The sequence below is a fragment of the Rhinichthys klamathensis genome, unplaced genomic scaffold (assembly GCF_029890125.1).
Source record: "Rhinichthys klamathensis goyatoka isolate OS25496 unplaced genomic scaffold, OSU_Roscu_1.1 h1tg000022l_1, whole genome shotgun sequence".
In the NCBI taxonomy this organism is placed as follows: Eukaryota; Metazoa; Chordata; class Actinopteri; order Cypriniformes; family Leuciscidae; genus Rhinichthys; species Rhinichthys klamathensis.
The window spans coordinates 1,436,411-1,463,780 of NW_026606573.1; the positions used below are offsets into that span (position 1 = coordinate 1,436,411).

A 27,370-nucleotide genomic window follows, 5' to 3' on the forward strand; every position below is an offset into this window, starting at 1 on the left:
TTTTATGCACTTAAGATCCAATGGTCCATGATCAAATGCTTCTAATTCTGAAACATGTAACTGGGCAGATGGCTTTACCTGCTGCTCCTGTAGAGGACATTGGTTTCTGGATCATTTGGTGAGGATGAGGGCCGCGGAGGCACGTTTCACATCCACCTGTGGAAAATAGAGAGCATCTCTACTGTCATTTGTGGGGTAAATCTTAGGGCATAAGGAAAAATCTCAGATTTTCCATGGACAAATTAAAATGAATGTTCTTGTTAATTAGAATGCCTTGAGGTTTTAATACCTACCCAGCATATTCTAACTATTATTGTATATATTGCAAATATTCTAACAATCTGGTTTGAGATTATCTTGTGAGCTGTACCGCAGGTGAAATTCAGTAGGCTGTGGGAGAGGAGGAAGTTCATAGAGGTCAATCGTGTTTATTCGTGTATACCGTTTACAGTTTTTGTTCAACTGTATACAAATGTGAGAGAGCCTCACTGCCTTTTGCATCATTGATTAGTCCTGTTTTTTCCTTCACAACAAAGCCAGTATGTCATGGAGGCTGGCAAATTATGCTCTCTGGGACACATGCAGAAAGACTCTGAAATTTAAATGAAGGTTGGGGCTCTCTTCAGGAGATTGGCAAGCCGGTGTGTCTCACAAACTAATACACACCTCATTGTTAAACCTGGCGTTGCCCTTTTTTCCACCAGATATGGAGCTATGGCTAGTAAACATTTGCTTGTAAAGTAAAACACCTGTTCAATTATTATTATTAGACTGTTAAAAATAAGGCAAAGACATTACAGTGAAGGGCTTGTTGAATGTTGAATGATTCAAAGCACAAAACTTTTATACCGTATTTTATCTTACATGCCCTCATAAATAATAAAACTTGCCTTAGAAACACTTGATTTATAAGAAGCAATCAGTATAAGAAGAGCATAAAACACACACAAAGGGGAAGAGAGAGTAAAAGAAAGTCTCACAGCTGACCCCTAGAGAGTCTGAGAGGCAACAGAAGAATATAGTGGCAAACCTCACTGACACCATATTGAATTTTTTGCTCCCAATGTCTCCAATTAAAGGACTGATATGTTTAATTCTGTTAGTGCTCAGTCATTTTATCCGATTCTGGCCCAGTCTGATGTCTTCAGTCCCCAGTGGGTCTATTCCTTACCATACTGAGCCTCTTTCGCTCTTTTTCTCTTTACTACCACTATTTTCACAATTGTTCTTTGTCTTTGGCTCAATATTTTCTCCTGATTCCTCATATAATCTGCAAAACTTTACATTAATTTTATTCACATACAGCATTCTCTTTCTCCCCCCCACCCCCCACTTTCTTAGATCTATCAGGGCCTGTTAAGTGTCTTCTACAACCTCGGTGATGGGGACTTCAACTTGACAATGCCCTCTTATCGTTTAGACAACGGAGAATGGCATGACATTCACTTAGATCGGCACGACAGCGAATTGACCCTGCGCCTGGACGGCGGTGGAGGGCGGCGAGAGATTACGGGATCACTGGGTCGCAGTCGGGAGATTGTTATTGATCCCTTTGTGGTGATGCTGGGCAACTCATTCCCTTCAGGACACAACAAGAGCTTCCAAGGTGAGGTACAGGTGTGTTCCTGAAGCTCAACCGGTAGAGCACAATGCCCAAAAGGCAATGACACGAATATGATTCGCAGGGAATCATATTCCCAATGCATGTAACTACAGTATATAAGTATACACTATCATTCCAAAGGGGGTGGTAAGATTTTTTAATCTTAACTCGTTTAAGAACGAGTCCGATACGATACTTTTAGTTTTAGTACTTGCCGATACAGTACCGATACCTGTATTTTCATTTTTAATTTTTAAAAATATTGGGCAGAGAAACCAAAAGAATACGAATCAAATAGACATTTCCTTCAGTTATTTTCATGCCTAATTATGCCTGTTAAAATGTATTGTAGGAACACTGTTCATATTATTGCTCTATCATATTTTATTTTGAATTTAATAGCACAGTGAATATTTAGAGATGCTCCAGCAAGGCTCAACCAGTCAAGAGCAGTGAGTGATTTCCTCTTGTCTTTTGTTGTTTGATTAACATTGAGGACAAAGACAGCAGTAGGTTTATTAGGCTACTATAAAGTAGCCTAATAGCCTACGGTGGTAGCCTACCACCATATTATATCTATATCTAATATTAATCATATTAGTTTTTACTCTATTTTTGATCAAATAAATGCAGAACAGACTTAAAAATCTTACAGACCCCAATCTTTTGAACGGTAGTGTACAATAGTCCATTTACTATAATTAGGCTAGTTTGGTAAAAGTTCAAGTGGATTGTCTTATGTTCTGTAACAATTGTTGTTAATAAATCTGTCGGGAGAAAAATGTCCAAATGCTTTACCTTTACTGTAGGTGTGCAACAGCCTGTCACTGGTATCCCTTTATAATGGTTTTACTATACAGCAACCAAATGACTAATTACAGGCGAGTTGAATGTAAGTTCAAGTGCGTGCTTTTAAAATTAAAATGTATTTGTATCAGTATCGATATCGGTGATACTGGCCCTGGATTTACTTGGTATCGGATCGATATCAAATTTTGCAGTATCGCCTTGCAAGACCATTTAAAAGCAGCATTTAACTAAGAAATTGATTCGCACTAAAACTACTAAAGTTATTATATATTCTAGATCAGTAATTCCCTACCAGAGGTACTTCATGTGCCCTTGAAGGTATTTTAGAAGGCTCCGGGGGTACTGAGGAAGATTAAAATTGCTTATTTAAATTTGTAAAAGAGAAACTATGAGTCATATACACTACAGTATATACATATATGAGTCATCTTCACTACAGTACAAAAACAGATTCAAAATGGCCTCCAGACCTGTCATAATGACAAACAAACTCAAGTGTTTCATTAAAGGGAGAGGAAACTGCTTGTTGAGACTGTTTTTCACATGCATTATCAAATGTTTTTTAGTTTAAAATTGAATCCTGGTAACAATAGCCTATTTAATAACATTAACACGTGTGCTAAATTAAACCCAGCATAATATGAGCTTAAAGGAACACATTGCTGACAAAAAAGGCAGCACCAAATACTGTCCCGATTGTTAATTCCCTACCGCCTCAAGAGTTGATCTTGTCTGTCCAGAGTTGGTCGCAATAGATGAATTGGTTACAATAAATGAAATGGAGTCAATATGTCAAAGTGCATGGAGAGATGTGGACAACTCTAATAAACACTGTAGATTGACATTTTGAGCTAACAAAAATACTGCATCCCATGGCCAGAAATCCAATCACTGAGTTACATCAGAGTGCTGTGAAGTAGACTGCCATTTTACCGCTAATCCAATTTAACTTCAGTCACAGAAAGAACTTAGCCAGCACATGTGTACATCACACAGACGAATCTGTACAGCTTTATCAGCGAATTCATACTGGTTCCTCTCTCTGTCATGATTGCACTGTTGAATTGACTCATGAAGCATTAATAGGAAGAATTAATTCATAATAGCCTCAAATGCACCTTCAGTGTAGAGGGGACGTACAGCTAGCATGAAACAGACAGCGGGAGGGAAGGGAGACAATGATATGTGACATGAAAGAGAAGAGGGAGGGAATAGTCCCATGCGCACAGCACACATACAGCAGTGCTGTGGTTAGCCTCAGGCACACACTTTGTGTGTTTATTAAATGGACTCTAAAAGCACTTTTCTTAAAAGCTCAGAATATGAGTGGATCATGTTGAGCTCAGTTTGTCTATGTGTGCTTGTTGTGAAGAAGCAAGTGTTATGTAGATGTAAGAGGAGGATTCACACTTTATGCTATATTTGTACTGAAACATGAAACATGTTGGCTTTGTGTTTTTCTTTTGTTTTTCCTCATTGGCACAGGCTGCATGCGGGACCTGAGGCTCAATGGGCGGTTTATTCCTCTGGACGGTCAGGCCAGAGAGGGGGTGTCTGTGGTCAGCTCTCAGGGTGTGTCTCTGGGTTGTTCCTCCGACTCCTGCCGGAAAAACCAATGCAGCCCCCCCTTTACCTGTGTGGACCTGTGGAGAATCCATGAATGCAGGTACACAGATACTCATATATGGGTCTCCTCCTATTGGGAAAAAAATGGTTAGTCATAGTACAAAGAGAATAGAAAATTGCTCAACTTATTATGAGTTAAAGCAATGTAAAAACATGTGTTGTCATAACTTATTGATCGCATCATTTTTACTGTGTAGAAATTATGCCAAAACTGAGGGACAGTCATAATTACAAGTAATAATAATATAAATTAGAATTTAACAAATTTTCAAACAATAAATATTGAAGTGATTTCTTTGCTTTACTCTGTTTAGCATAGTTTTGAACTGTATGTAATATTCATATTTTTATGATGGATTCATAGTTAAAAACTAAAAGTCTGGTTCCGGTACAAGGGTCAAACAATAAAAACTATAGACATTTGGAAATGAGTAAAATGAATAAATAAGTAACCTATTGGCCGTAGTTTATATTTTAGCATTAAAACACTGAACCCGTCAGTCCTTTTTTTTTACATACACGTTAATATACCGGTATTACCCTTTGATTAATGTATCAACCCTTTTTGTCTCCTCCAATCGCAGGTGTCCCCCAGGTCACATGGCCAAGGCAAACTCCACTGGCAAATTCTGCGTGTACACGCTTTGCGCCAGCCGCCCATGTCACAGGGGCACGTGTGTGGCACAGTCGCCCTCCAAATTCACATGCCACTGTCCAGAGGGCTACCGTGGCCGGCACTGCGAGGTGACGCTGGCCATCTACCGAGACGACGTGGGTCTCAGTTTCAGCTCCCTTTTCGCCATATGCATCTGCTTTATGGCCCTGCTAGGTACCTATCTTCAGCATGAGCTCTTAAAATCTCATCATTCACTCACCCTCATGTCGTTACAGCCGGCAATATGTGTAACAATATTAATTGTTATCATAATACAAGTGCTTAGGTGGTGTTGCTACAGTACATTGATAAATGTGAGTTGTTACATTAAGAGTGACCTAATCAAAATACATTTTGGCGCATTTTACAATTTGAATCATAATGTCTCTCACAGTCAACACGCCAGTTGTTGGTTTACTGTGAAATATCAGTTTCAGTAGGAGCCTTAAATGAATGTATCAGCCTGGTATTTGTCACATAAATATTAACTGTGCTCTTCCTCCTCTGCCGAACCTCATGTATTTTTAAAACTTATTTTGGTGGTTGGTATTTCAATATTCTTGCCTTGTGATTTTTGATATGTATTTATTCAAATGATTTTTCCCATGTAGTAGCTGTTAAGAGTTAGGCGTACATGTATATATTTCTTATATATGCCAAGGTTTCGTGCTCCCATGTGTTGCATTTTTTCTCGCATTGTCTGACAGCAGTAAAGAACACGGTCTACATAATCAATGATCATGACTGCTGAATATTAACTCCCTTCGTTCCTTCGTCCTCATCTGCCTGCATTGATACGCTCGAGGCCAAAGGGAAGCAAACAATCTTTTTCCTCCTCTCACAGTTTCATTCCATTATAGATTTGACATGACCTTATTCATTCTCAGCTCCAGTTGCTTTTTAAAGTGTTAATTACTTGATTTGTAGGCACAAACTGTGCTGTTTACCCAAGCCGGGCTGGAAATTGAGATCAATGCACTAGGGTTTTGGGCAGAATTTCAATGGTCCTGACCGTCCTCAACTGAATTTAAGTAGCCAGTAAGTTTTTTTAGTTTTTTTCCCCTCCTCTTGTGTTTTTTTCTTCTTCATTGTTTTTCTGCATTCCATCCTGTCGGTTTGGAGCGATTCCAAATAGAGATGAGCAGTGAGAAATATGGTTCAAGTGCTCTCTGCCATATGAAAGGCTTTGGCGCAGTGTTAAGAAGATTTTTTTTTCCGGTTAATAGGTTTAGCGTACCGTGCTACACTAACACCTCCACCAAACCAGACAGGACTCACTCTTCCCTGCTGAAAACAGCCCCCCTGCAGACTAACATATCACTAGGAACAGCAAAGAGGGAAAAGGTCCATCCGTTAAACCCCAGGAACAGATAATAATGTGGTGAGATGCTTCTGAACAGGAGGAGAGGGATTTTGGATTGTTCTTCTGAATGCTACTTTTGAGTGACTCAGTACGCAATTACCTCAGAAGACTGAAAAAGTCATACATCTATAGAGTATACATCATGCTCTTTTTTATAGAACCATAATAATATATTTTATATACAGTATTTACAGTGTATATATAAACAAATTGCTATTTGTACTTGTGGTTCACCAGTGTGGAGAGGCATCACTTGTCCTCTATTACACCTGTATTGTCAAATGTCTTTCTATATGCAGATTTGACATTCACTCAGTGTAGATGCTCACCTGCGGGAATAACCACCCATCATAACATCAAAAGATGGACTTGAATGATTATGGTTTATAGTGCTCTTTGACAATCTCTCGCTCTTTGTGACTCTCATGGGATCCTTTTTTAATGTCTGTGTGAAAAAGTTTCTTTCAGTTTAGAGACTCTCAGTAAAGTGTCAGTATCTCCATCTTCATTTTCCATGCATTTTTGGTGATATCTGCTCTGAGATTAAAAATATGCCCCATAAGTCCTTTTTATACCTACATTTGGATCTCAGGACTTCTGTATTTTTTTCATTCAACTAAATGTGACTAGACTGTCCTTCCACATGCGTTTTCACATATTAATTTTCCCAATCATTAACCAGTTCATGACAAAATGTTCTGTCATAAAGTGTCTATAATTTACATTGCACTACAAAAGCACAGATCTGACATGTTAGAGCATGGACTTTATGTGAGACTACATTTACATTACTTTTAAGGGAAAAGGGAAAATTTCTCATTAGTATTCTAACCACAGTTTGAAGAAAAGTCATAATGCAAGCCATTTGTTCAATTAGCCACTTGAATCCAACTGTCATGTTTTAATGTAAGTAAAGTGTCATATCTTAAATAATGAGTGCAATTTATTAACCCAAATTATCTCAGTACCATAAAATTACTCGCAGCAAATTGATTGCTGTGACCTTGTGTTGTTTTACATTTTATTTTTGAAATTACAGTCCAGTATATTTAAGTCTAACTGAAAACATAGACTAATTAATTTCCCTTTTAAATTAATGCGTCGTGCAGGGATTTATGGCATTCTGATTTCTAAATTAAATTTTGAATATTAACAGTTTAAAATGAAGATAAACAACAGTGATCTATTTTCCCCCCAAGACTAGATAATGGAGAAAACACATATACATTTGTTTTACACATATACATCAAAACTTCTCCTGAGCTTCTTTTGTTTTTTTATGTTGAGCTAATGATACTGTATTTTCTGGTTTTACTTATACGGTGACGCAAAGCATGTTCATTAATACATAATTTATTGGTGTTTATTGGTTGTTTTCATGGGGACAGCTAGGTTCAGGTTTTGCTACCAGTGTGGTGACTGTTGACCCATGATGTAGGCAAACCCAGACCCACATACACACACAGTCATGTCAGTGCAAACATGCTGGATTTTTTTATTATTTGATCTTCTGTTAAGGCTCCAGGGCATTTGAAGCCAAGAAGCTGCAAAACTTTTGTGCGTGTGTGTGTGTCTGTGTGGAGAAGAGAGGGAGAAATAAAATGAAACTGTGTGCGATAGTATGTAACCTTTATTATTATCTTTATATGTGTGTACATTATTCCTTGTGAGGATAGCGGTAAATGTCAGTGTCATATGGTCATAGTCATACTGATTTGAAGGTGGAGAGTGTCTGCTTTTTTCTTGAGATTGGTTACTGACATATGGGCCTGAATTGGGAGTGTGGTGAGGTTTTAGTATAACACGTTTTGTTTTCGGATACGGATCTGGATATTCTTTAGTTTAGCATTTTCGACTTCATACTAATGTGTCTCAGGTGTGATAAGATAGAAAGACCATGTCACATTAAAATACTAAGCGTTACTCTTAGTACACACTCTTTTTTCTGTTTTTACTGACATATAAAAATAGAGCATGACGAAACATTTACAACCCACTTTGTCAAAGTGACGCTGATTATTATATGTAGGTGCAATCTTTATTACAAATTACAGTTACACTTTATTTCGATGGTCAACTTTAGACATTCTACCAACCATAAGTAACTTTGCAACCACATGTCAGAGTATAGAGTATTAGTAGACTGTTGGGGTTCAGGTTAGTAGAATGAGTTGACGTAGTTGCAAAGTTACTATGCAACTTAGTCAGTATGTCTGTTGGAGGACCACAACGACTTTATAAGGGACTTTGGTGACCATCAAAGTGTTAGTAGATATTAAGCATACAGTCTACTAATACTCTAATAAGAGTAAGTTGACATGTAGTTACTATGTAACTAATTTTTAGTGCCCACTGATTTATCTTTTCTTCTCTTTCTCTCGCCTTCCCTGCTTTCTCATTCTTTGTGTTTTCTTTTATTGAAAAAGAAATCCAGGGCTTCTTTTAAAGAGCGTCAATGCTATTAAATGAATAATCGCATACATTAAATGGATGAACAGTGCGTTTCATTTAATAAAACCAAATGTGTTGCCCAGGCATTGATTTGTTGTGTTTTCCTTAAGAAACACAATAAATGTAATGACCATGAGAAATCATCATTAACGTGTTTTGTTCCAGTGTTTATCAGAAACCTTGATAGATGTTTGAACAGCTCTATTCACTCTTTGCTAGCTTGTAGAAGAAGAAAATTCTCCACTGGTTTAAAGGTCTGACTTTGTTTGAGCTTTGTTTTATTTTCATAGCAGAAACCGAAGCGAAATGTCTGAATGCCCTTCTACGGAGCAGTGTTTATTGTCTTCGCTTTGGAGATTAGGATGCCGGGCTGGTCTTGGGTGTCCTGAGAGGGGTCTGAGGGGTCAGATTGGAGGGTCATGTGATCGATGAAGCAGGCAGCCTAGAGACAGAAGGCTTGTCTGGAATCAGATGAAGAAGTTTTTCACTCAATATCAACCACACAAGATGCATTTAAAAATCACTGTGAAAAGTTACACTGTTGGAGAGACAGAAATAGACTGAGAGGGAGCACAGTGGCATTTAGGTCAATTTTAGGCATATTAATGAAGACAACCGTTTTTAGACTGAAATAGCAATTACATGAATAAGGGATTAAATTATATAATTTCAGCATTTTACAGTGGACTTTCCTGGGCAGGCAGACAGTTTAATAATGGTCTTGCAAGACTCTTAAACTTGCAAGTGTGAAAAATCTCTAGCATTTTTTGTCACTTATTTTCCATGTTTTTACACACGTTCTGTATGTCACACATAGACTATGTCACAGTTGTCTGAAGACATTTCTTTTTCACAGATGATCTCAGTTGGATAGACACACTCCGTATGGCTTTCTGCACATCTTGTCATCGTCTTCTACAAAGCTCGACAAAACACACCAGAACTATGCAGCAACACATGCCGTATGTCAGAACAGAAATGGTCTTCCTTCACCAAGGCTTCTTTTCTGTTTGCAAATGAGACATTTCACCAAATAGTTACTGCTTTTAGAAAGGGTGCATTTGATTACAAAGACTCTCCGGCCTCACTTCTTGAACTCAGCTCATTGTACTGATTCAAGGACAGAATTAAACTAAAAATGTCTTTTCTCTTCAAGCATCTGCCTTTCTTTGGTGGTGACAAGGCACGAATCTTTTAAAAGAGCAGATAGTTTGTGTGTAGCGAGGTTATTGACTAGGATTGAGATTGTGGGATGTCTGAGTGCAATTTTCCGTCTTTTAAAAGGTATCGTGTGGAATTGTGTCGCAAGGCTTTCATTTAAGTGCTCAAATCCTTTAGATTAATCCAAAAGCAGCTGTCAAGCTCGAACACGGCCATTATGACACCTTCTACCACACGGTGCTTTTCTCCAGAGAAATAAAATATAAAATATAATAATAATAAAATATTCTACTCAAGTAAAAGTACTACTACTTCAATGAAATTGTACTTAAGTACAAGTAAAATTACCGGTCTAAAAATCTACTCAAGTAAAAGTAAAAAGTAGCTTTTTTAACAGCGGGGGTGGGGGAATCCCCCATGTTTACAGTATGATAACGTCTCAGAAAATATCACGGTTTACAGTATTAATAGATTATTAAATAAATAAACGGTATTAATAAATTATGGTTATTATTATTATCATCAGTTAAAATGACAGTTAAATTAATGAAAACAGGGGTTTTTTTGGTTGAACAAATGCTTTTACTATAACAAACTTGAAACCATTTGTTTGTTTTGTTTATTAAAATTTCAATAAAACATGTCTAATCAATTAAATTCAATAATTGATAATGAATTAGATTAACAACTTATTTTTAACATTAATAATTTATTAAAATGTTTAAGAATAATATAGTCCTATGAAATGTATTTTATTCCGAAAATTAATGTTTCTTTTTATGATTTAATCCAAATACATTATCAAAAACGGTGGTAATCAAATGTAAATTTAAACTTGTGTCCTTTTATTTTTTTGGGAAGCGCTGCAAAAACAGATTTACTAAATTAAAAAATATATTCCTTTAAATAATGTTTAAATAAAATGTATTATTATTGTTGTTGTTATTATTATTTTGAGAAGTACGTTCTATTGTATGCCTACAATAGTAATATATTTCTGTCAGAATTTCTCCTAGTCAAACCGAACTTTTATTTTGACAGGTTGTAGTGAAGACCTGTTTCAAAGTGCATTTGACAATGGTTTTTCTCAAATAAAATTATGAAAATGCTCATTAGGCGTTCTCTCAGAGCAGCTCTGGAAATGTTCATGTATTCATTTCCTCAAATTGTTTGTGAGACGCTGAAAACACCATGAACGTCACGCGTACTTGAGTATGTAACGTTAGTAGACAAAGCTGCGCAGCTCTTCAGAACAAATAGGTTAACGTTATATTTACATAGCAGTATTTTTGTGCTTAAATATTTACAGACCATGTCGCGATTGGATTTATTGCACAGTTCTACTTTCCATGTATTCATCTATTCATTATTTTGCGTGTTTTACGTGACATCTGCGTTATGTAAATAAATTCCATTTTCATGACTGGATTCCGGGATTCCCTCTGCATCACGTAAGTCATTCGGCCTTCAGTTATAATCGGGACATACCTTTATCTGCAGGAGGGATGGTGTCCTATGTATCCTCCGTTTGCAGCCACTTTGCGTCCACATTTTTTGCAAATTGGATATCTATCCTCGAGGACAACCATGATTTTTTTCTACAAAGTATTTTCATACTGGCTATAATTCGCTTCATAAGAATTCGAGGGCGCTTCACTTTCAGCTTCAGCTGGGTCTGCGTCACCTTTCTTGCGCGTTTGTTCTCCCGTCCCGCCCTTCAATCAATGCTGTACGTTAGTTTCCGGAGTGTGATTTTTTTTTTCTCCCTTGTATTATTATTTTTTACTCAGTAACGGATATGATTTCAAATGTAGCGAAGTACAATTCTTCAAACAAAATGTACTTAAGTAAAAGTAAAGATTTTAAAAACTACTTAAAAAAAGAAGTACACAGAAAAACGACTCAATTACGTAACGCGAGTAAATGTAATTCGCTACTTTCCACCTCTGCTTTTCTCTGCCTCTTTATGGTCCCTTCACCACTTGTCAGGTTCTCACGTCTTTGACATGAACATCTAAACCTGGAATTATTTACGGGGTCGACCTTAAAACACGTTGCAAAAGACGCATATTATCCCTGCAGAGGTAATAAAGTGGGAGCAATAGAAGGAAGGGAACGAGAAAATCTCAAAAGGTCTGAAGATTGAGAGAGCGATAGAGATAAACGCACAAAAGGCAAGCGCACAAAAGAAGGTAAATGGAGAATATTTCTGAATCGAATAGAGAGAGAGAATGGAGTGTTGGCAGATTGAAGTGTACTGGGCATTCGATAGCAAGATAATATACTCTAAAGGTCAGTGGTGCCAAACAGGATTGATTCAGCGAGCTATACTTGACACAAGCCACATCGCTCCCTGGAATAATGTGTCTGTGGCAAATCCAGGCCATCTCTGCGAAGTCATCACGTTGACATCAAGCCACCTTAGTGCCTGAGGGAAGCTCCAGGTGATGTGCTTTCACAGCCCAGCTCACTTAAAAGTACGGTAGTTCACACTGATCGGGGAACGGGGCTACTGTTCCTGTAAATTGTAATAGGTTAAAGTGATCCTTGATCAGCAGCACTCAGGTAATTCTCAACCACTTCCTGTGCCTCCGCAGTGCTGCTGTTGGGGATTTTCCTGTACACGCGCTGGCGGAGCTATAAGGGTCTGAAGGAGGGAGTATATCACGTGTCTGCGCACCATGACGGCTGGGAGGACATCCGAGAGAACGTGCTCAACTACGACGAGGAGGGCGGCGGGGAGGAGGATCAGGTGAGCGCCTGACTTCTGTTTTAAAATTGATTTCAGATCACAGGTCAGAGAATCTGATAAATGAGGACAACTGAGTGCTCAAAGTTACTATGACAACTTGTGCAGGTTGCCATGACGCCCTGTCGAAGCGAGGCCTCATAGAGACAAGCTTGTCAGTTTGTCTCTATGACAACCTCTAACATTTAAAAAATGTATGCTGATGACAAGTGGCTTCACTGAGTGCTGAGGGAAAGTGTGACAACGTATTTTGTACAATATGTGGCTTTTTATTATGAGAAACACTAGAGGTAACTGCCTGCTCCTCTGATCTATCTGAAGTATGTGGGTGTAGATGTGTTGCAGGATCTTTCATTCTCATATCTGCGCGTGTAAAATCCTGTTACATGATTATCAGATGCATTGTGGTGCTCTGATCCTCTCCATCTGATGAAGCTTCGCACATCTCCCTTATCGTGTAATCAATTACACCCACACCCGTGTCACCCACACCTCCCTCTCTGTCTCTATTCCTCCTCTTCTCTTCGTCTATTTTTTCCTCAAGAAGCATTAAATGTTTTTCTTCCTCCCCCGAGAGCTGCAGCGCTTAATAACGAGGAGAATCATCCTCGGTTAAATGGGATTAATGTTGATGTTCAATGGGAAAAGGGGACCAGTATCACGTTTTGTTGTGTTGACTGAGTGTGTGCGTCTGTCAGGATTCTTCCTCTCAGGTGCAGGAAGACGTGCACAAAGGTGTTAATCTGAACGCGGTGTTAGCAGCTTGAATCCGGATTAATGCCATTAACAGTTTGGGGGATAATAAATTACGTGATGTAGAAGTACAGACAAGCTGCTTATTTTGTCAGTGAGCTCTGTCTAATTAGTCGTAGCCGTTTTTGTGATAGAGGTTGTTATTACACCAGTTCCTGAACGTAAATGGCACATTATGTAACGCTAATGATCTTGTGATCACTTTATGCATTTAAATTCCTCTCTCTCTCTCTCTCTCTCTCTCTCTCTCTCTCTCTCTCTCTCTCTCTCTCTCTCTCTCTCTCTCTCTCTCTCTCTCTCTCTCTATCCCGCTCTCCTTCAGAATGCCTATGACATGGCAGAGCTCCAGAAGTCCCTGCAGCCCAGCCCGGCCCAGTCAGTGCAGTACAGCCGATCGCGAGCCATACACCACCATCCTCCCTCCCAGCAGCAACAGCAACACTTTTGCCAGCCTGACCCCCCCTCCAGAGCGGGTACAGCCGCCACCACCTCCTCCATATCCTCGGGAGCCACCACCATCCGCAGGGACGTCCCCCCCTGCCACTCTCCGGCTCAAGGCCAGACTGCAAATCCCAGTCGAACAGCCCAGCTGGCCCGCAAAAGCCTGTCGTTCTCCAGCCAGGACCTGGCCCGCTACCTGTGTGAAATTATCCGTGATGCCGACCAGCACCCGGAAACGGCACCTTTCGACTCCCTGCAGGTCTTCTCCACGGAGGGGGGCGGCTCGCTGGCCGGGTCACTGAGTTCCTTCAGCTCCGCTGGGCTGGAAGAGGGAACGGCAGCGGGTCAAGAGTGTTTGAAAGAGTGGGGGCCGCGCTTCGAGAAGCTGAAAGCCCTCTATGAGCGGGCCGAGGGCAGCGACCTCTAAGGAACTGCCGGGAAGAGTTCCTGCAGCACGAGGAGAGGAGGGAGACCACTAAAGACTTGTCTAAAAACCAGAGGAATTTTTCTTATGCCGCTTCGGCTTTCTCTGGATGTATAACTTCATGCGAGACACTCCCTCTGCGTACAGAGCCGGGTGGCATTTGGTACTCTAAATGAGCAGCAAATGGAAAATGCTAATCCAGGACACAGCAAATTGTGGTCATGGCAATTTTTAAGCCCAGAACGGGCATCTTTATTGAAGTTACTTGCGGATGACAATGATTTTAGTGGAACCATTTGTTATCTTTGTGTCCGACATTGGCGGAGCGCCTCGGACGTGCTTCACTCAGATCTTTCCTGATATTCCATTCTATATGTCTGTATGGTCTATGTGTTCTTAAAAAGAAAAGAAAGACGGGAAGAAAAATAAACTGCCACGCTCGGATGCGACAAGAAAGGGGTTTGTCCTCCTCCTTCACGGGCCGCTTTCTGAAATCATTTCACCGCTTGTTCTGTCAGGGTGGCCACTTGTGTTCATCAATCATAACTTCATACTCGGATACGGTTTATTTTTTTTCCATTTGCTCAACCCTCCGCTTAGATTCTATGCGCGAGGATGCGAGGATGAAAGAGGCAGTCTGTAGGAAAAAAGGACCAATAATAAACTGAAGATGTGTGAAAAACACTGAGGAAAATGAAACAGAAAGCAGCCTTATTGTCTGGCATTTTAGGAGACATTCTTTGGGAATACAAATTGTGTCCTCTCTTTCTAGCCAAAAAGGAACGGCTGGAATACAAATGTGACTGAGGGACAAGGCTGAGTGGCTGGCATGAGACGGAAGTTCTCTGTAGCTGAAAACTATCGAAAACTCTTGGCTCTCGAGCTTTATTGAGTGGTAGCAATCAGAGTCCGTTAAGACAAACGAATGTGTGTGTTATTCCATGATGTGATCAACTCCAAATGATATCGAGCTCTGCTGGAGGAGCTTACAGCTCCAGAATGAGCTTACATTCCAGTTTGCTTCCTTTGGAAAGTATTGTGTTATTAACCAAACCAGCTTACCCGACCGTATCGCCATTTCCTGTTCTTCTACTATAAATAACTACTTGTATCCCATCACATTATTCGGCGCTGCAGTGAAGAGATGAGCCTCGGCACCAGGTGCATTCAGGGAGTGGTGAACCAGCGATTTCAGACCCTGAGCGCCTCTCATGTAACATGTTTAATGGGCTTGTGAACGCATGTGGTGAGGCTGCATGGGGTAAAGGAAAGGCAAGACAAGTTTGTGTGTGCAAATGGAATAACTAAAAGTCTCCCCCCGTGAAGCCTCAAATGCCAACCTTGTATTTTATGCATTTTAAGGCAATGTTTTTTGCCCTCCTTTATTTATTTATTTATTTTTCCCGGAGAATGCCGTATGTGGAGCATGACAGGCTGGCTAAGGAGAGTGGAGCGAGTAGGAGTGTGTTAAAAGACATCAGAGTGCTAATCCTAATGTGAACTGATCGCTCACTGTCATGCTGTGAACCAAAGGATCATGGGAGTTGGAAAACTCGATGGAGAAGTCGTCACTCTTATTACGGATCTCAAAAAGTGCCAATATTTCCAAAGGCAGCAACAAGAGTATAAAAATAAAGGTTTTCAAGTTAAAGCTCAGAAATACAGCTGGAAGTGCAATGCTTGCTCTTTTATCGAGTTAAAAAGAGGCCAACGTGATTGGCGTTTAGAGTCATCCTTGTAAGGGGATTGGGAAGGATACAGCGTGAGGTGAGAGTATTCATGAATGAAGCACGATTTGAATCACAGAATTCCTTATCTTAAGTTACAAAACCTATTCCGCTTTGATTTTGAACCAAGGCCACCTGTTTGTTTGTGTGGTGAATATATACAGTACTCTATTTTGTGAAACAATGTTTTTACCCTTGTTTGTGCATATCAAAACTGCTTTTAAAAAATATATAAAGCAATCAATCTAAAGCTTTTTTTCATGTATTATTTAATCTTTCTTTGAGTTATGTTGAGGTATGTTGGGGTTTTGTATTTGCATCCTTTAAATTGCTTTTCTTTTTTTCCTTAATAAATGGACTTCTTCTGTTTGATTATACTTGAACATCACTGTTAAATACTGCTATATTCAAATGAAACAGTGGGGTTTTAATTGAATCTGTTCTAAGTCTCTTGAGGAATAAGTGGCCTATTTATTATATGGAAAGAGAGCTGTAATTAGTTGTGGATAATGCAAAACATGAAATGAGAGCGACCTCAAATCTCTGACCTGCATCTATCAAAATGCCTTTGTGATTTGGCTTCAAATGACAGGAATCCTTTCGCAGTTGCAGAAATCTGCAGCATTCAACATACAAATTTGCTTTAATACAAAAATGGAAATGTACACTGAACATCCAAAGACAAATCAACACTTTTGACACAAATGAAAACAATCCATCTGCGTGAAATACCACAGTAACAAACTAGTGCAATAAGCCGTACCGAAGAACTCTTACAGTTAAACAATGTCAGCATATGAAATCACAGCACACAGCTGCATCAAGATCATCTCCTGAGGGACAGTGTTGTGACAGAAACGTTGTGTGGAGCAAAGGTTTATGTGTCGACTGTCTTGACAGGTAATGTAACAATAGCTGTTTCACCACATTATGATACAATAACAGAATGTCACAGAGGAGCCCTCGTGTTATAAACCGAATTTTCAGGAAAAAAAACACCATGTTTATCTTTAAACACTTTAAAGAGATTCAAAACTGTACAGAGGTGCTCTGGGTGGTGCAAAACAAAGATATTCAGCTAACATTCTGGAAAGAAAGAAAACAGCAGCAAAGATCGAAGGCAGCACTTGAGGCCACTCATTTGAAGGTCTTTTGAATGCATGACTCGTTAGTGCAGCAGAGCTTATCCGAAAATGGAAAGGCACTTTCATACACTAAAGGCTTCATTTAGAACTTGAGAGAGAAAAAAAATCATATAACATTGTTGACCATTCAATTTAACTCTTGTTTTAAAAAGACTGTGAATATCTCAAACAAAACTACATTAAAAACAACTTTACAATGGAGGATTAAGGAAATTCCATGGGACATTTCTAACTTTCATGAATACTTCATCCTAAAAAACATACTACATTTAATGTCCCTGTAAATTGGTTTACAATGTGAAATCTTGAAACCTTTTTTTTTTTTACCATCTATAGCGCCAAAGTGTCCTACTTACACAACTAAAGCACGAAACATATACAGTGGAGTCCAAAAGTCTGAGATCACATTGAAAATCTAGGAATAAAAACCTAATTTAAACCTGAAAAATGTTAATGTTTAACGAAATTCTTAACTATTACTTTTGTGACACTATTTATTCCTACAGAAAATGTATTCTCACAATGAAAATTTATGGCAATGAGTAAGGCTGATCGTTCAGATTTGTTGCTGTAAGAGTGACCAGAAACTGCTTTTTTTGTTCTTTTGGCATATGGATGGATTTAATGTATGCAAATGTATATGTTAAAAGCAGCCAGACAGCAGGATGTAGCTCATCTTGACACTGACAAAAAAAAAAAAAAAAATCGCTATTTCCTGGTTTCATAAATGTGAGCTTGGTGAAAGGGCACGTGTCGAAAGAGAAGCGATGATCAGAGAGAGAGTGCGACAGACTGTGAGAAAGAGATTTTCTTCCCTCCTCTCCACGTTAAACTTGAGCTCCTGTTGCGGCAGACCGGCTCAAAGAAGATTTACACACACAAACGCACCAAATCTAACGTGTGCTGGCTCAATCAGGCATCTCTCAAGCACACAGCCGCACACACACACACCTGCTACTATCACACACTCACTGAACATTCCAGATGGGGCGTTCAGCCATCCAGTGAAGGCGGGCGACTGCTGTTGAGGAACGAGCACTACGGACCGCTTTCAGCTTTGTTTTTCTTCTTGAGTTTCTTGAGTTTGTACACGTGAAAGGTCTTGTTTTTGAACACTCGTGAGAAGAGGGTTGAATACGGAGGAGTGTCAGTCTTAATGACCTCACAAAACCGTGGATGAGACGCCGGGATGAGGTCCGGCTCGTTTTCACCTGGGCCATCCATGATCTGTAACAAACACACATGCACAATCTTGAAACGGTGGTGCTTTTCTATAAGATGGTTTTGTTTTTTACGGTGAACATTTTAGAGCGGATTCTCAGATGAAGAAGAGTCTCAGAAGTCTTCTTTTAAAGAGCATTCCACTTCTTTATCTTTGAAATCTTAGAGAAATTGTGCCCTGAGGGTTTTTTAAACATTTACTTTGAGATATATTCCCAAATTAACAGAAAGGCCTTGAAATGCTGCTGTGAGATCATTGAAGCACCCAGAGATCGAAAGAACTGCCACCCATGGGAGAGATCAGAGCGGAATCGAAAAAAACTATACCGCACACAACACATGGCTGTTTCTGGGCCATCGGTATTGCATATAGGTAATTCTGTCTGCAATTAGCAAGGTTTAATTAAACCAGACCGATTGAATCAAGGTTAAAATAACATATACACACAGAACATGGTACAATAGTGAATCTTATTCAAACTGCTGGAGGCAGCCTGAAGGAAGGAGTCGGGCTGCATCAAACGAGTAAGTGAGCGAGGCTCTTTCATTGACTGCTCGAAGTCAGATCAAGAGGAGCAAGTGAGGCAAACTTCTGTGAGATCTTTCAAAGGCATGGCATTCACCTCAGACACATGAATGACAACTGCTGACAAGATATTTTCAGCCAGAGCTCTTTGCTAGGATGTGGAAGAGATGATTTTTTTAAGCTGACGTGTGCACAGACACAAATATGAAGTGCTGCAGCTTAGAAGTTGGAAATGTTGCTTTTGTCAGATATTATGCACAAATATAATCAACTACAGAACAATCAAGCTACCCAAGTGAAAAAAAAAGTCACTTAAGCTAGATTGCACGCAGGGTGAAGCAGTATTTAACAACCATGAGCTGTGGGTGAGTGAGAACAAGATTATGTGACAAAATGAAAAATGTAAGCATCAACTTTACACAAAACAGTTATAGACATTTTATGTACGAAATGAAAACACCTCGGAGAGCCAAAGAGATTTCCAAGACAAAAATAAATCAAAGCAAGACCAGTGAGCTTAGTGTCTAAACCAAATGATATTTGTTTATATCCGCGTGAAGAATTCGGTAAAGGGCAAAGTTTAGCTGCTCGGAAAAAAAATCTCTGGTTCTTGCAGAGAAACTTTCACTGAAATGGAACAAGCGTGGTGTGTGTGGGCATGAACTGGAGATGCTGTGTGTGTGTGACCTACATGACCGTTCGCCAGGTCGAGCAGGTCCCTCAGCCTACAGCCACGGCTGTGCCTGCGCTCGTAGCAGATGCTGTCCTCCAGCACGATGTAGTCCGCTCCAACCGAACCGAGCACTTTATGAACCTCCTCAGCAGACTGACGCGCATAGACCTGATATACCTGCAGGCGACAAGACGGGCAAAGACGGGGAAAGGCTTAGAGGTAAAAGATTCATTGCAGATTTATGATACGTGTAGTAAAAATGTACTCCAAGGTGATTTTGATTTTTTTTTTTTTTTTTAAAGTCTCTAAGTGAAGAATAACAGGACATTGGACAAGTGGTTTGGGGGACTTATGCTAATTAAGTCATTGATCTGCAGAAATCTCACTGTGATAAACTGTAAGGTCCTTGCTTTATTGCAGAGGTTCTCAAGCTTGCAGTTAACAGTTATTAAAATGTGCTATCAAGTATTTGTGCATATGAAGAGGGAATTTAAACATTTCAAATGTTAGACATTTTCATACCACTGTTGTGACATACCAAGCAGAAAAACAGATCCGCCAAATAAGCAGAAAAAAAATGTCACAGTAGCCAATACGCAGTTTCACAAACCACAAAAACATACTTGCAGCATTTCAATTAATGGAGCAAAAGGCAGCATAATTGAAGACGCCATGATTAGGTTTGACATCTCCATATATCATGCAGACAGCGGTTCAACGTGCCAGGAAGGCTGCTGTAAGCCCGGTTGTAGGGTTTCCGACGTGCCCTTTTTATACGCTGATGTTGACAGACTATCACAACTAAAACTCATTTTCTCATGAGCCACAGATTCATACCGTACAGTGAAGAGAACAGAACGCTTTGAGGAAATCCATGGCAACCCAACAAACAAAATTACTGTTCCATGAAAAACCTAATAAGCTTTTGAAAAAATATTGGAAACATGAATTATGGATTCATAACATATTTGCTAATATGATGTAAAGGTATGGGTACTTTTCCATGACAAAATGTAAATAAATATTTTATAAACATTTTCTGTATGGATGTAAAAAGGCAAAGGAGGGAATGCCTCATAAGCAATGTCGGATGAGAAAATAATCAACATTGCATGAATAATGCAAATATTACACAATGGGAAATACAATAATGTTCAAAGCAGTATGCATTTGCCTCCTTGAGCTCATTGTGTTTCAGGAGCTGCTTTCATCACACTGTGATTGGATGATCATGTTGTCATTCTGTCAATGCGATAATGTTTCTCATGCTTGCAACAGGTCTGCAAATCGCCCTGAATGGGTCAAATTGGTGGAAATGAATGGACTAATTACTAACTTGACGACTCGGATATCATTACGTTGGCCAATATGAATTGAAATTAAACATGAAATGATCAGTGACATAGCCAGTGTAGGAAAAAATGAAGATCATTGAAGATCTCAAAGAAGAAGTTTATTGCAGCATAGCAGTGACAAAGTACAGTGTGCAAAACAGATATCTGTATCTGCTAGAACTAGCCAAAATGGACCAAATGGTGACGTGTTTTAGTTTGGTGTTCTAGCTGACATGAAACTAGAACGGCAACATTTGGAAAAGCAAGTGCAGAATGTGGAAACAAGAGTGAAGAGAAAAACAGCATACGTGTACAATATATATATGTGAGCAGAAAATATTATTTTGTGTGCGATTCAGATAACTTTGAAATTAGATTTTTTTAAAATTCACGCTTCTATTTCGATCCATGTCTGCATTTTTTGCTATTCTGATAACTGCATCAATTTTGCGTTTTCATATTTTGGATTCACGCTTATTATTTTTGATCTGTGACCGCAAAACATTTGACTAGGGCAAACCCCTAATAGTTGACTAAACGTTAATTGACGGGAAGAGGCTTAGTCGTCCAACACTTTATTAGTCGCAGAAAAAAAAACACTCCACAGGAAGTGGCGAAGTGGCGCAAGGTTGAGGTAAGAGACAGGTTGTTGACGGCAGCTCCTTGTTGTAATTATTACAGTATGTTGGGCAGGAAATCCAAACGTTTGCCTATCATCCATCGACCTCAAATATGGCTCATCATTTGAAACATGCAAGTAGAAGAAACTTTACTTGGCTGCTCGGTCTAACGGTAACCTAGATAAATGTGCGCTATTATTAGGAGGATATTCAAGTGTTTGTGCGGAGTGTGGAAGCTAAAGTATAGGCGACGACGCGATCACTTGTATTTATATCAGCAGAAACTTAAAATACTCCGATCAGACAGAGCATGGTTTGGCGCATCTTTTTTTGGCTGACTTTTTTACATTAGCTATTTAGGAAAGAGCAGTGTGCTTTTTTTTATGTTGCTAGGCAACCACCGAAACAGCTGTCCTGTCAATCTACTCAAGGATTATAGCACGAGCGCTCTAGAATTAGTACGGTAAGTAATTAAGTAAGCAGTCATATTAGCCTTTTTTTTAACTTTATTTGCCTTTTGTTTACATTGTGATAGTTCGTGAAGTCATACAGCTCCGGGTAACCCGCGACAGCCACCACAAGTTTCTCCGGATTTTCAAAGCAACTGTAAACTTCCGTTACCACAACGGAAGGCCCGCCTCTCCATTCATTCGATCGGACAGTGGAAAAATCCACGATGACGTCGGGCGCTTTTCCACTGCACGTTACATTCGCATACGATGGTCGCATTTCGAAATAACGTTAAAGTGTTAAAATATTGGTAATTCTATCTTCACGCTCAGGTTTGATTAAAATACATCACATCCGGTCGACCGGTCGCATACGGCCCAGAGCCATAGAGAAAGCCATTTGTCCACTCTCTATGGCTCTGATACGGTCTAGCCGCAGAAGTTCAGATATTTCAACGCATCGTAAGCTCAAATCGGATCCAAGATTTCCGCATACACATATGATCGGAACTCCATGCAGCTCTCGTACTACTCTCCATTGGAAATGACTGACTTCTGGTCCGACGGCTGTTGTTTAACGTGTGCAGTGGAAAGGTGGCTTCAGAGCACTCCTACAAAAACCCGAGGCGCAGCAGGTGGTTAAAACGCAAGGCTCCCGGGGCGCATAAACAGCGTGCAAAACGCTCACTGCCAATAGAGTGCCGAAGTTACGACGTCACTCTGTAGCACTCCCGGTTCCCTCGCTCTAAAGTCTATGGGATTTTTGAATGGGTTTTTGCTAAATCGCCTGAAATAAGGTCTGTGGTGAACAAAGCCTCTAAATATTTTCACGTTTTGATCTATGACATAGAACACACAGTTATAACCTGCTTGTGGTTTTTAAAACTTTGTTGTGTCTGCTTGTGTTTTTTAAAAACTTTATATAGGCTTCAAAATGTATCAATTTTGGATTAACTTGTAAAGATTATCTTGATAGACAAAACGTGTGAGAGGTGACAACTCTTTGTTAAACACAGATCTTATTTTTTGCGATTTTCCAAAAGTCTATGGGGAAAATGCATAGCTTTTCGATCGAGGTAACCCATGCGCCGCTAGCTTCCGAGTTGTCCTACAAAGTGACGTCATCACTTCGGCACTCTATAGAAAACAATTGAAAAAAGGCACCTCTCACTGCAAAAAAAATGCTTTCTATAGAAAAAAAACATTTCTTTCTGATAGAAATGTTCTAAGACATAATTTGACACCGTAAAGGGTTGTCTTTTATTTGTGTAAACTCGCATTAACAACAACGTTTTTTTGCTTTTGTAAAATAAAGAAAACAAACAGGATGTGCTTTCTGCGTCTTGGTCTCCATGAACTGAAGCGCGTCAAAAAAATTAACCGAAACTCAGCATATAGGCTACTTGCCTCACAAACATAGGGCCTATATAGAAAGCTTGAAATGTCTACTTTTAAATGGACGGTTTAAAATCGAAAACAAATACTTTTATGTAATCTGTATGAAAGTTGCATTTCTCTCCAAAAGGCACATCCACACTATAGACCTACTGCGGAGATGGCGAGTCAGCATTCCCAACTTCATCTTTGCAACCACTTTATCCTCGCCTTTTTAAATGTTGTTAATAAACAATAAAATGTCTCCCCCATTAGTCAACTAATGGCTTAAACGACTACTCGTCGACTAGAAAAATCTTTCAGAGAACAGAGAAAAGCATCTCCAATCCAGTGGCGTAGCAGATGGGTACACAGGCCACAGTTTTCGAGATGGTCCTCACTGCAGAACAGGAAATCCAGGGGGAGGAGTTGGACCCAGATCCAACTCCTCCCACCTTACATATACCTAAACCTACCCATTTCCGCCCCCTGATCCCTAACCCCACCCTAATCCTACCCATCTCCACCCCTTAGATCTTGATCCAACTCCGCCCCCTGGATCTCGTGTACTGCAATGAGGTGCTACTGCAGTTTTCAGCGGCCTTGCTTATGCAAGTTTTTTTTTTTTTTTTATAATAATAAAAAATACTTATTTCAAGAAAGAGTTAAAAACCATGAACCAAACTAAACAGCTGCAAGGTGAATCACAATATTACAAACATTCATTTAAAGTAAAAACATCTTTGAAAAACAGACAAAATGACAAGGTTGTTATCTAAAATATGCGGTCCCTTGCTATCGAACAAGAACACAGATTGACTGCATCTAAAGGATATTTTTTTCTATTTTGAATTGTTTAATTGGATTTGAGCACATCCCCTAGTTGTTATCTATGAAACAACTTGAAAAGTTTGAAAATGCATAACATTTATCAAACTTTGATTTGACTTGATTTTAATGAACGGTATGTTAATATAAACACAAAAATATTATAGTATTGGTTGCGTCTTGATTGTAACATAAATAAGGGTACAATAAGGTAAATCTGGAAACAGTGTAAACATCAAATTGAACTAGTACATGAATTTATATCGGACTAATATAACCTAAACGCAGAGAGGACTGCCTCCTCATTTTAAAGTCCACCACACACACCCTTGCAACCTCTCTGCATGCCTCCAGTTGGAGAACCTCTGCTTTAATGTACTGATTTGATGGGTAATTTGGCTTCTTCTGGTTAGATCAATTCTCATCAACACTCTGAATGAAGCAAGAACACTAGAGCAGGAGTCTGGTCTTCCACCAACTGTTCAGATCCATATTTTCTTTCTCCACACTCATACACAAATGTGAGAATGAACACACCCTCATTTGATCATCAGAAATCCTCCTCTGACTATTAACCTCAAGATTCTGCCTCACAAACTCAAGCAATGGACCTCTGCTACAGACAAATCTCCGGTAGTCAAGCCAAAGGAAACGACTTTGTTTCTTTCAGACAGAAATGGAAGAGAGAGACAGCTGATACAATCCGAATTACAGCTCAAAACAGATTTGAGATTTGACAGATTTGAGTCAGTGTACATTATACTTTTTAATCAGAATGTTATAAATGTTTTTTTTCTTTTATACACCACCATGACACGAAAGTAATGGCACATACAACAGCAGTGCTGTGGAGTTTATTTCACTTCATAAGGACGCCTAGTGATGTGTCAACTTCCAACCACCCCTATGAGAAACATAATTAAATTAAACTAATTATGCCAAAAGTCACACTTCTGCTGATGAAGCCAAGTGCATATGTCATTAAGAAAGCTCTTAAAGAGGATTTATGAACCATTTGCTCATGATCTTCTTGATGCGGTCCATTTGTAATCTCATCATTAAGATTATCAACTGATTTGTTAAGGTACACACTTATAGACTTCAATGCTTTAATTTCTTCTAACAGTATCTGAAGACTTTTATAGTGTTACTATCTTTTTTTATTTCACACTGATTTATTGCTGCTTCGTTTATTTCAATGTTCATAATGAGGCTTGAATGCAAAATAAAAGATTTGATTCTTTGCTCATATGGTTCTGAAGTCGTACATTTTTTGATGCAGACCTTGGAAGCTTGACCATATGTTCAATTCTGAAGCAAAACATTATGATGTATATTTTATGTAAACAATATATATTAGATAAAATACATGTATATTTTGTGACTGCTGCACAATCATGAACCAATACTCCCTTGATTACTGCTTGTGTCCTCAAAAACCTTCACCAGGCTAGTGTTGCAAAATTTTAGTATTGACACCAAGTAAACAAAAAACATGTCCCTGAGGTCCTGGACATTGTAGAACTTGGATTGAATTGTGAAAAGAGTGAAAACAGTGCTTAGACTTGCCTGTCTGGTCCTCTCCCTCAGCGCCTGGTCCTCGTAGTGTGGATGGTTTGTCAATATTCTTCCCGTACACAGCTTAATTCCAGCCAACAGCTGCATGCTGCCTGCAAACACTGCCCGTTTGGGCGTCTTCAATCTGTCGAGAAGAAATAAACATGAGAGAGCTCTGTAACCCACACTTCTCAAGTTTCACTAATATATCAGAACAGGGGATTGCAAAAGGGGACTAGATGTGTAGTGGTGGCATTTATGAGAAAAGGTAAATCTGCAGACATTTATTTCAGGTGAAGGGGGAAATGTGAAATGATTGAGTGAGGAGGGACACAGTCATTTGTACACTCCCATCACCGATGTCTGAAACATTAGTTTTGAAATCTATTGCAGGCTGAAAAGGCACTTTAACTGAACGTGATCTTTCTCCCGTCATTGTGTATATGTGCATGGCATGTATACAAGTGCTGAAGCTGTTTTGTTGAATAGCCTGATAGATGTTTCATCTGTTTATCAAAACATAACCTTTCAAATTCAGCTTCAACATTCTACTCCTGACTATCAGCGTCTAATACAGACAGGAGCCTCCAGAAGAAGAAAACATCTTCTAAATCTTTTATTAAAAATTAATTTTTTGTATTGGTAAAAGAGCCAGATTTTTCATATTCTGACATGAACAGATTGTGACGCCCTCATCCTGAAAAAACATCAATAAAACTATCAAGTTAAAGGTGCAGTAAGTGATTTCTGAGAAACACTGTTGACATTTGAAATCAACTCAAACAAACACACCCCTCCCTTCATTGCTCCGTCCCCAAAATCCACAAACACATAATGCAAGAGTGGATTTCTGAAGCAGAACAAAAAATGCTAAGATGACAAACGAACGACAAGGAAGAACCTAAAAAAAGAACATATAGTACACAAGAGTATATACAAGCAAGAGTTGGTTGTTAGCCGCCAGCAGCACACCAGCTCCAGACAAACAATGTCACTCAGAACTGTCCTGTTACTATAGCTAACATTACAACAAGAGCGTATCTTGGTTCTGTGAAACAGCAAAACTAACTCACGTATGGAGCAGAAACAATGTAACTTCTGTGTCAGACCTGCCCACTTAGGTCTCTCCAGCACTGGAAAGCTCTTGTCTGACCATAACCTTCCTTTTTCCAGTGATATTCCTCTGACCTTTTGTTCTTTATGACCTTTACTTTATGTTCTTTATGAGGTCAGATATTCCTCTGACCTCTTTTTCTTAATGTTTCTTAGCCATCTCTCTTTCTAGTCTTTCTTCAAATCTCCCTCTTGCTCACTCTCCTCCCCCATCATGAGTGGACACGCCCCCTACTGCTGATTGGCTACAAGAGTGTTATGGTGCTCGGTCCAATCCACTTTCAGCAGCGCGTCTCAGAAATTACTTACTGCACCTTTTAAATAAAATGTGATCTAAACTGAAATAGATTTGCAACCAGAATAAACATCTGTGCTGCCCGCAATGTCATTTGTGGGATGTATTATTACAGTGACATTAAGAAACCAATCAAACATTAAGCCGGTTATATCTAAATACTTCACATCAAGGAATTTTAACATCATAAAAAAGGTTGCACTGTATTTGGTAACACTTTATTTTACAGTGTCCTTGCTACACATGTTACATCTAGTTACTGTAGTAATAACTATAAATTATACATAATTTAGTAGTAACAGTAAATTATGCATGCAATTAAGTATTACTATATACACTCACCGGCCACTTTATTAGGTACACCTGTCCAACTGCTCGTTAACACTTAATTTCTAAGCAGCCAATCACATGGCGGCAACTCAGTGCATTTAGGCATGTAGACATGGTCAAGACAATCTCCTGCAGTTCAAAC

The 27,370-nt window shown here is 39.2% G+C and overlaps 2 protein-coding genes across 5 annotated transcripts in view; one reads left to right on the top strand and one right to left on the bottom strand.

The window, feature by feature from the left end:
- Positions 1 to 14,122, top strand: part of si:ch211-186j3.6 (neural-cadherin) — a 380,887-nt gene extending 366,765 nt beyond the window's left edge. For 2 of the 3 annotated variants that reach the window (XM_056242529.1, XM_056242521.1), the window contains exons 29-33: positions 1,342 to 1,606; positions 3,899 to 4,079; positions 4,624 to 4,868; positions 12,267 to 12,421; positions 13,494 to 14,122. In XM_056242529.1, coding sequence (XP_056098504.1) covers positions 1,342 to 1,606; positions 3,899 to 4,079; positions 4,624 to 4,868; positions 12,267 to 12,421; positions 13,494 to 14,039 — 1,392 coding nt within the window. In that variant the 3' untranslated portion in view covers positions 14,040 to 14,122. Of the gene's footprint in view, positions 1 to 1,341; positions 1,607 to 3,898; positions 4,080 to 4,623; positions 4,869 to 12,266; positions 12,422 to 13,493 lie in introns of those variants that run through there. The other variant, XM_056242538.1, reaches the window with a different exon arrangement.
- A 3,497-nt stretch (positions 14,123 to 17,619) lies between these two features.
- Positions 17,620 to 27,370, bottom strand: part of dpy19l3 (dpy-19 like C-mannosyltransferase 3) — a 57,398-nt gene continuing 47,647 nt past the window's right edge. For both annotated transcript variants that reach the window (XM_056242577.1, XM_056242568.1), the window contains 3 exons: positions 25,503 to 25,635; positions 19,347 to 19,505; positions 17,620 to 18,135 (listed from right to left, as the gene is read on the bottom strand). In XM_056242577.1, coding sequence (XP_056098552.1) covers positions 17,947 to 18,135; positions 19,347 to 19,505; positions 25,503 to 25,635 — 481 coding nt within the window. In that variant the 3' untranslated portion in view covers positions 17,620 to 17,946. The remainder of the gene's footprint in view (positions 18,136 to 19,346; positions 19,506 to 25,502; positions 25,636 to 27,370) is intronic.